General features: G+C 50.7%; 1 protein-coding gene across 1 annotated transcript in view; it reads right to left on the reverse strand.

The window, feature by feature from the left end:
* Positions 1-9555, reverse strand: part of SELENOO (selenoprotein O) — an 18980-nt gene that overhangs the window by 4592 nt on the left and 4833 nt on the right. Inside the window, exons 2-5 of the mRNA XM_003783090.3 lie at positions 7600-7803; positions 6167-6347; positions 4284-4414; positions 3033-3313 (exon numbers count right to left, since the gene is read on the reverse strand). Coding sequence (XP_003783138.3) covers positions 3033-3313; positions 4284-4414; positions 6167-6347; positions 7600-7803 — 797 coding nt within the window. The remainder of the gene's footprint in view (positions 1-3032; positions 3314-4283; positions 4415-6166; positions 6348-7599; positions 7804-9555) is intronic.

Here is a 9555-nt window from a genome sequence, read left to right on the forward strand (position 1 = left end):
TGGCATCACAGCTCACAGCAACCTCCAACTCCTGGGCTCAAGCGAGTCTCCTGCCTCAGCCTCCCAAGTAGCTGGGATCACGGGCGCCTGCCACAGGGCCCGGCTATTTTTTGGTTGCAGCCATCACTGTTGTTTGGCAGGCCCGGGCTGGATTCAATCCTGCCACCTTACGTGTATGTGACCGGCGCTTTAGCCACTTGAGCCACAGGTGCCAAGCCTGTATACTTAAAAATTGAAGTGTTATTACCACAATAAGATTCCCCCCCTCCCCCTGAGACAGGGTCTCATTCTGTCGCCCAAGTATAATCATAGCTCACTGTAGCTCCTAACTCTTGGGCTCAAGAGATCCTCCCACTTCAGCCTCTCAACTAGTTGGGACTATAGGCACCCACCACAATGGTTGGCTCATTTTTCTATTTTTAGTAGAGAAGGGGTCTCGCTCTTGCTCAGGCTGGTTTTGAACTCCTGAGCTCAAGGGATCCTCCTGCCCTGGCCTCCCAGAGTATTAGGATTACAGGTGTGAGCCACTACACCTGATCTTTGGAGATAAATACTGAGATGACTGACTGACTTCTTCTTCTTCCTCCTTTTTATTTATTTATTTATAAATAAGTCTCAAGCTGTTGCCCTGGATAGAGTACTGTGGTGTCATAGCTCACAGCAACCTCCAACTCTTGGGTTCAAGTAAGCCTCTTACTTCAGTTTTTCTATTTTTAGTAAAGACAGGGTCTTGCTTTTGTTCAGGCTGGTCTCGAACTCGTGAGCTCAAGCAATCCACCTGCCTCGGCCTCCCAGAGTGTTAGGATCATAGGCATGAGCCACTGCACCCAGCCCCTTCTTCTTTTTAGAGATAGGGTCTTGCTTTGTTACCCAGGCTGGAGTGCAGTGTGGTACCACCATAGCTGAATTAAACTCATAGCAACCTTCAACTCCTGGGATCAAGCAATCCTCCCACTCCAGCCTCCCAAGTAGCTGGGAGTACAGGTGCCCACCCATGCCTAGCTACTTAAAAAATTTCTTTTGTGTGATGGGGTCTGGCTATGTTGCCCAGATTGGTCTTGAATTCCTGGCCTCAAGCAGTTCTCCCACCTCAACTTCCTAAGGTGTTGGGATTACAGGTGTAAAGCATGCCACTTGACACTTTTTGTTTTTTAAGAATACCACGAACAGTTATAGCCAAAATTTGATAACCTAGATGACATGGACAAGTTCCTAGAAACACACAAATTATCAAAAGTATCTCAAGGAGAAACAGAAAATCTAAATAGACCTAAATCTAAGTAAAATGAGTAAAGGCTGATCAGTAATCAGAAACTTCACAAAAATTAGCACAGCATTATGACAGATGCCTGTGGTCCCAGCTGCTTGGGAGGCTAAGGCAGGAGGATCACTTGAGCCCAGGAGTCTGAGGTTGCTGTGAGCTAGGCTGACGTGACGGCAGTCTACCCAGCATGACAGAGTGAAACTCTGTTTAAAAAAAAACAAAAACAAAAAATACAAAACAATAGCACAAACTTCATAAAAAGGCCAGGACCAGATGGCTTCACTGGTGAATTCTACCAAACATTTAAAGAACTAATACCAGTCCTCAAACTTTATGGAAAAATTAGAAGAGGAGCACTTCCTAACATTTTGTGAGGACTGCACTGCTTTAATTTTAACTCCAAATAGACACTACAAGAAAAGAAAACCACAGGCTAATATCCCTTATGAATATAGATGCAAAAGCCCACAAGACACTAGCAGAACTCAACATGCTAAAAGGTCTATTATACCAACAACCAAGTAGGAATTATCCCCAGGGTACAAGGGGACAGGAATGCAAGGGTAAAGGGGTAAAGAAGGTGCAAACTATGGCCTGCGGGCCACCGAGGACATTAATCTGGCCTGCTGGGTGTTTTTTGCCACTGCTGCCTGTCCTGCTTAGCAGCCGACTTGTCCCAGGTCCTGCAGTCTGGCCCTCCAATGGTCTGAGGGACAGTGAACTGGCCCCCTGTTTAAAAAGTTTGAGGATCCGTGGGGTAGAGTGTCTCTGTTGCAGGAAAAAGCACTTGGTAAAATCCTGTACCCTACCATGGCAAAAACAGATTAGAAGAACATTCAACCTGCTAAAAGCTGTGTATAGAAAGCCCACAGCTGACAGCATCCTCAGGGATGAAACACTGAGTACTTCTCTGAGATCAGGAACACGATGAGGTGCACACTCTAAACACTTGTATCCAACACTCAGCCAGAAGTTCTGGCCAGAGCAGCAATCCCACTAACTGTACCTAAAAGAATTGAAAGCAGGCTCCACACCTGTGGCTCAAGTGGCTAAGGTGCCAGCCACATACACCTAAGGTGGCGGGTTCGAATTCAGCCCCGGCCTGCCAAACAACAATGATGGCTGCAACCAAAACATAACCAGCATTGTGGTGGGTGCCTGTGGTCCCAGCTACTTGGGAGGCTGAGGCAGGAGATTCACTTGAGCCCAGGAGTTGGAGGTTGCTGTGAGCTGTGATGCCACAGCATTCTACCTAGGGGGACAGCTTGAGGCTCTGTCTCAAAAAAAAAAAAAAAAAGAACTGAAAGCAGATACTCAGATATTTTTACTCATTTTCATAACAATACTGCATGTAATAGTCAAAAGATGGAAACCATAGAAGTGTACATCAATAGATTATGGATAAGCCACGTGTGGTGGATCCACACAACAGGACACCTGCCTTATAACACTTACGTATCATACGTGGATGAATGTTGAGGACGTTATGCTAAGTGAAAGAAGCCAATCATGAAAGGGCAAATACTGTAGTGTTTCAGTCACAGGGGCTAGAGGAAGTCCCATTCATAGAACAGAATGGAGATGCCAGGGGTTGGGGAAGGTTAGTGTTTCACAGGGACAGAACTTCAGTCTGGGAAGGTGAAAAGCCTTGGAGGTGGACATGGTGATGGCTGCATAGTGACATGGGCATGCTGAGGCCACCGAGCTGCACACATTTAACTGAGACAAAGCACTGGGCCCTGCTGTTGTGTGTGCTTTGGTCTCTTACCGGTCAGGTGCATCGTCTCCAAGAGCCGGGCCACCAGTGCCACGTCCTCCTCCTGCTCCATCCCCACGAGGCCCAGCTTCCGGCGCATCTTTTGCAGGTAGTGCCTCTGGAACTCGGCATCAAACTCCTCGGCCACAATGGACTCGCCTAGCTCCAGGGGCAGCTCAGGCTCCAGGGCCTCAGCCAGCTTCTGCAAGTTCCACTTGCACACCTCGGGCTGTTTGCTGTATGCGTAGCGCCCAGCAGTGTCAGAGGCATTGCACACGTGGTCGGGGTCATACCTGCCACACAGGTGACAAAGCTTTGGTTCCATCTCCTGGGGGACATGCTGAAGGGACAACACAGGCCCCTGGGAGTGGATGCTAAACGAAGTGCCTGTGGGGCCACCCTCTTCTGGCCTGTCCAGTGGGGGTCCTGTTGCTACAGGTTTAGGCCAGGGACCCTAGGGTTGCTCTCAACTCTCTTTCCTACAGTCAACTGCCAGCTCCTGCCAGAGCTGCCTGAGCACAGGGGAAGCTGTTCTGCTGCTCTGGCTTCTGGTTTACTGCCAGCTCCAGCTCGCATCTTTTCAATTCTTTTTCTTCTTTTTTTCTGATACAGAGTCTCACTCTATTGCCCCCAGGACAGAGTACAGTGGCTTTGTCACACGGATCACTAAAACCTCAAACTTCTGGGTTGAAGGGATCCTCCTGCCTTAGCCTCCGGAATAGCTGGGACTATAGGTACCTGCCACAATGCCTGGCTAGTTTTTCTGTTTTTAGTAGAAAGAAGGTCTCCCTCTTGCCCAAGCTGATCTCAAACTCCTGAGCTCAGGGATTGATCCTTCATCCTCAGTCTCCTGGAGTGCTCAGATTACAGGCATGAGCCACTGCACCTGGCCTCAGTCTATTTTCTTTTCATTTCTCTTAAAATTATTTTTAGCATTCAGTTAAGTTCAGCAGTGGGGAACTCTGTGTCAACTTCACTGACAATACTGTCAGCGAGTCTCAGCCCTCTACCACCCGGCAGCCTTTCATTCCATTCTCAACCCAGCATCGAGGGGCCTTTTTTAAAAAGCTGAAAACAGAGCATACTTCTTTACTCAATCTTTCAGGGGATTTCTACTTATAGGAATGTCTGACCAGGCATTGCCGAGAACTAAACATGGAACAAAATGTCACTGGAGCAGCAGCACCAGCCCAGAGGCCAGACCCTCATCTTGCTCCTGTCACCTACCAAGGCCTAGTTCCCAGGAAGGCCCAGGCCACTCACCTGTCCAGGAAGCCGAAAGGCCCATAGTCGAGAGTGAGCCCCACGATGCTCATGTTGTCAGTGTTGAGCACACCGTGGCAGAAGCCAACACACTGCCACTCAGCCACCATGCGAGCTGTGCGCCGCGTCACCTGGGGCAGGACTGGTGTCAGTCATGCCAACCCCGGCTTTTTAGAGAGGTTCTCACTCTCCAGGGACTTTAGGATGGGGCTGGGCCCTGTCCTGGAATGTATGGGTTCTCATTCCACTCATACCAGCTATTTTTTCTTTTCTTTTTTTTTTTTTTGAGACAGAGTCTTATTTTGTCGCCCTCGGTAGAGTGCTGTGGCATCACAGCTAACAGCAACCTCCAACTCCTGGGCTTAGGCAATTCTCTTGCCTCAGCCTCCCAGTATCTGGGATTACAGGAGTCTGCCACAATGCCCAGCTATTCTTTTCTTTTTTATTGACATAGAGTCTCACTTTGTTGCCCTCCGTAGAGTGCCGTAGTGTCATAACTCACAGCAACCTCAAACTCCTGGGCTCAAGTGATTCTCCTCCCTCAGCCTTTTGAGTAGATGGGACTACAGGCCCGCTTATTCTTGGAAATGAGGTCTTACTCTTAGTCAGACTGGTTTTGAACCTGTGAACTCAGGCAATCCACCCACCTTGGTCTCCCAGAGAGCTAGGATTATAGGCATGAGCCACCATGCCTGGCCCCAGCTATTTTTTCATTTGCTCTCAAACTTGGCTTTTACTGAAACCAGAAGAATCACAATCCGAAGACTCAAGCCCAGTAGGAAGACCCCATGGAAACAAGGTAATTATCACATTGCTGGGCAAAATTTGCCCTCGGTCCAGGCCACTGTGCCTGGGAGGCTGCTCTTCCATCTTCCCCTGGTTTTGCGTGACCAGGGTCTGGCCACCAGCCCTGCTCACTTGACCCCAACCAGAGAGCAGCCCCTACGCAGCCCAGCACCAGCAGGACTTTGAGAACAAGAGTCCAAGATGCAAGGTTGCACCAAAGGCTCATGCCCAGTGCCCACCCAGAAACCATGTCTCTCGCTGGGCACGGACCCTCCATAGACATCACCTGCTGGAAGGCCATGGATGCTCTCAGGAATTAGTACTCTCATCTCACTTCACTGACAGAAACACCAAGGCTTGGGGGGCAGTGACCAGTCCACACCCTCCCTCATGTCTATGCCAGAGCAGGAGGCTGAACCCTACCAGCCCTCCTGGTGTCCACACAGAGCACAGAGCCCCACAGACATCTGCTTGGTGCCCACTGCTACCCCAAGCCAGTTGGTGAAATGGCCTAGTGAGCTGCTCCACTCACTAGGTGGTGGCCTCAGTCTCCCCCTCACCTATTCCCACCAGGGCTGCAGGCCCTAGCTGGCCAGGAGAGGCCTAAGACCCCACTGTACACTGGACATCCTGTGACTAAGTGGAAGCCAGGTTCAAATTGTGTGTGGGCATGTGCTGTCTGTGGGTGGGGGCCATATCTGACAGCTCTGGAGGGCCCAAACCTTAGCTGGGAAGTTAGCATCTCCCCTAATCAGAACACCAGGCTGGCTGCTCCAGGGTGCATAGTTGGGCCACTGTGAGCACTGACCGTGGCCTGCCCAGCACCCTACAATGCATCCTCCCAAGCCCAAGTCCTTCCCTCCAGAGCTTTCCCACAAGCTGCGGGCCTCTGCAGGTGCACTGGGCCCATAGATGCCACTGAATCAGAGACTCTGTGCACAGTGTCTGTGAGAAGCCCACCCACATGTCTGAGGGAGGGATGGGGCTTAGGGGCTGAGGAGTGGCTCGGAGAAGGGTAGGGATGCCAGCAAAGCCTTTGTACACCACCCAAAATGACTGTGTCTCTAGCAGCAGGAAGGGCACTGGCACCTGCCTACCTCCCGGAAGAAGGCAGCATTCCTTTGCACACTGTCGCTGGCGTGGGCAGCTTGGATGTCAGGGTAGAAAGAGCTGACTGCATAGTCCAGCATCTGTACCCGGATGTCATTCCTCCCCACGCTGGGGCCGGCGCGCCCTGTGTGCTCGTCTGTGGGCTTAAAAATCTCAAAAGACCCAAACCTGAAGAGAAGACTTGAGTTTTCAACAGGTCAAACACATCCCCAGTCCCTTGTGAAAATAACAGAGAAAGTTCTGGCTACTGATCTTGTAGCTTTGCATCAGGGAGAGAACCCTGATCAAAACATAAAGCAGCAGCAGTCAGACTGTGCCTTGGTTTTATGTGATACACACAGACATGTCTTTGTCAACAAGCAGCCACTGATGGAGCCCTGGTCCCAGCAATCTGGGACACGTGTGGGGAGGCCGTCTCCACCCATGTCCTGACTCAGCAAAGAGGGTTGTGTGCCCTTCCAAGCCAAGGGATGCAACTTGTGGCCAGGGTCAACTGCAAGGGACACCGTGTTGGGAGTGGTCAGTGGCACTCTCAATCAGGGGACTTCAGCCAGTGCCTGGGCATTTTTCAGTGTCACAACTGCAGTTACTACTGGCAACTAGCAGGCAAGGGCTAGGAATGCTCTCACTACCCTCAAGGCAAAATGTCCACAGTGCCACTGAGGAGTAGGGTCTTCTTGGGTAAGGCAGACCCCTGCCCTGGCTTCTTCTCCTCCCCCAAGAAGATAGGAAAAGCCAGAAACTAACAGCCTCATTCATAGGCTGTTGGTGGCCCTGGCCGGTTGGGGATCTATGAGGACCTCTGGGCAACTGGGTTAAGTAATTGGGACTGAAAAGGCATCAAGGTGACATCAAAGACCAATAGGTTCATGTCAAGGACAGGAGGCCAAACCAGATGGCCATTTGTGTAAGGTCTGCCTGACTGCAGTGGCGCGGAACGAGGCCATTTCCTTGGTCAGGTGTAAATAGGTCCTTGTAAACTCCCAGATAGTGGAACCATGCATGTGCCTTACCAGGCCCTCATGCTCAGCCAGCTCCTACTGCCACAAAGTTCCCTCAGGGGGTCCCCTCTGGTATCCAAGGTCCTGTCCCCCTCGCTGGTGCCTGAGGCCTCTGCGTCTCCTGCCCCTCTGGCTGAAGCAAGGTCCTGGACAGGGGCTGTGGGAGGGCTTAACACAACTGTCCACATATAGGGCAGTGTCCTGACCCAGAAAATGCCACTTGTCTTTTGTACTGTAAATCCCTCCCAGTGGGCAAGAAGTGTCTACTTCATGGATGGTCTGGTCCAGAGACTGCTCTAGGGACAGGCCAGGGCTGTCACCTTAGCTTATTGTTGCTACTCGACATTCTGGCTGTGTGCTGCAAATCGCCTACAACTCTGTAACCAAGAGCACATAGCCCTGAAGGATCTCAGTATTACCTTAGAAAAGTAGAAGCTATACGCAACACAACTGTGCATTTTTCATATTTGGGATTACCATCATAGAACACATCGCGCACCACTGTGGACTCAGATGTGACGCAGGCCCCTGCCCGTGTGGTGGGCACGCCCAGGTGGAACATGGCCTCGCTGCATAGGAACTCTCGGATGCTGGACCGCAGGACCTTGCGGCCGTCCGCCTGCCTGAAATCAAATGCCAGAGCTCACTGTGCAGTTTGGGGAAGCTTGCTCCACGTTGAGATTCAGGGCAGCAAACGAAAAGGGTGAGGAAAAAGCACTCATACAGCTTCTTTAAAAACACTAACATTGGCTCGGCACCCGTAGCACAGTGGTTACAGTGCCAGCCACATTCATCGAAGGTGGCGGGTTTGAACTTGGCCCGGGCCAGCTAAACTGCAACAAAAAATAGCCAGGAGTTGTGGCAGGCACCTGTAGTCCTAGCTACTTGGGAGGCTAAGGCAAGAGAATTGCTTAAGTCCAAGAGTTTGAGGTTGCTGTGAGCTGTAATGCCATGACACTCTACCTGGGGTGACAGCTTGAGACTCTGTCGCAAAAAAAAAGAAAGAAAAGAAAAATGCTAACATCGCCACAAACACAAACGAGCTGTAAGCCCCGAGTCCTGGAAGCCACAAACCAGCTGTCGCCCATGCCTGGAAGCCACACTAAGAGTGCTAGCTGGCAGCACTTAGGGACCAAGTTACTGCTGAGAACAGCAAGGCTGCCCCAGGGAGGATGTGGCCGCCCAAGACCCAGCAGGTTCCAAGCACACCCTTAGACCTGAGTTCTGTTTTTTTGAATTTGCTGTACTATTTTACAAAAATATGACAATGCACATGTATACCAGCATTATTTGTAGTTGAGAAAATATTGGGAACAATCCATGAGAAGCAAGTGCTCTTCAGAGCAAGGGCACTGCTCTCTGCCTAGTGCTCAGATGTGAGAAGAGGCAGGCTAGGTCAGGGCAGAGGTCCCAAGCGCTGAGTGAGGGCAAGAGCAGCAGAGAGAGGCTTGGGAAGGCTGTGTGACAGACTCCGCTTCCATGAAGAGCAGGCCGGGGCAGGTGAACTACACTTTACTTGGATAGCCATGCAGGGCTTGAACTTTTTTTTTTTTTTTGGAGACAGAGTCTCATTATTTTTCCCTGGGTAGAGTGCCATGGTGTCACAGCTCACAGCAATCTCAAACCCTTGGGCTTAAGCGATTCTCTTGCCTCAGCCTCCCAAGTAGCTGGGACTACAGGCGCCCAGCTATTTTTTGGTTGTAGTTGTCACTGTTGTTTGGCAGGGCCAGGCTGGGTTCGAACTCGTCAGCTCTGGTGTATGTGGCTGGTGCTCTAGCTGCTGAGCTACAGGGGCTGAGCCAGGGCTTGAACTTTTTGTTCACACTGATATTCTGTTATTTTTTTCAGAAGCAGGTGTTCTCAGCTACCACTTAGCTGCCATTGCTCGCTGATACCAGTGCCAGCCCAGCCTGCTAGCTTCCGCAGATGGAGCAGGAAGTAAGGATGTTTCTCAACCACAGCCTTCACGACACAGATGGTACAAACCACCCATAGTTAAGGCATCTGAGAAGCAACTGGTACCAATGCCACTGAAAGAGTGCATCATCACCCCTCCCCCCGCCCCAGTGAGGAACCATTGCTGCAGGCCTAGTCCTGTGGCACTTCGTGAAATTAGGCACTGTCAGAGGTCTGCTGTGTGATATTGCTCAGGACTTAAAAAGATGGGTGTAGCCACTCATGGCTTTGCAGGAGGCAAAGGCAGCCTCTCTGATTGGCCTTTTTTAAGACACCAACCTGTGCACTGGCCATCCCAAACAGGACAGAAATTGGGGATTAGCTGTTTTCCCATTTCATTTGTATGTGAATTTCTTTTTTGAGACAGAGCCTCAAGCTGTCCCCCTGGGTAGAGTACCATGGCATTACAGCTCACAGCA

The sequence above is a fragment of the Otolemur garnettii genome, unplaced genomic scaffold (genome assembly GCF_000181295.1).
Source record: "Otolemur garnettii isolate 467f Iridium unplaced genomic scaffold, OtoGar3 scaffold00007, whole genome shotgun sequence".
NCBI classification, from domain to species: Eukaryota; Metazoa; Chordata; class Mammalia; order Primates; family Galagidae; genus Otolemur; species Otolemur garnettii.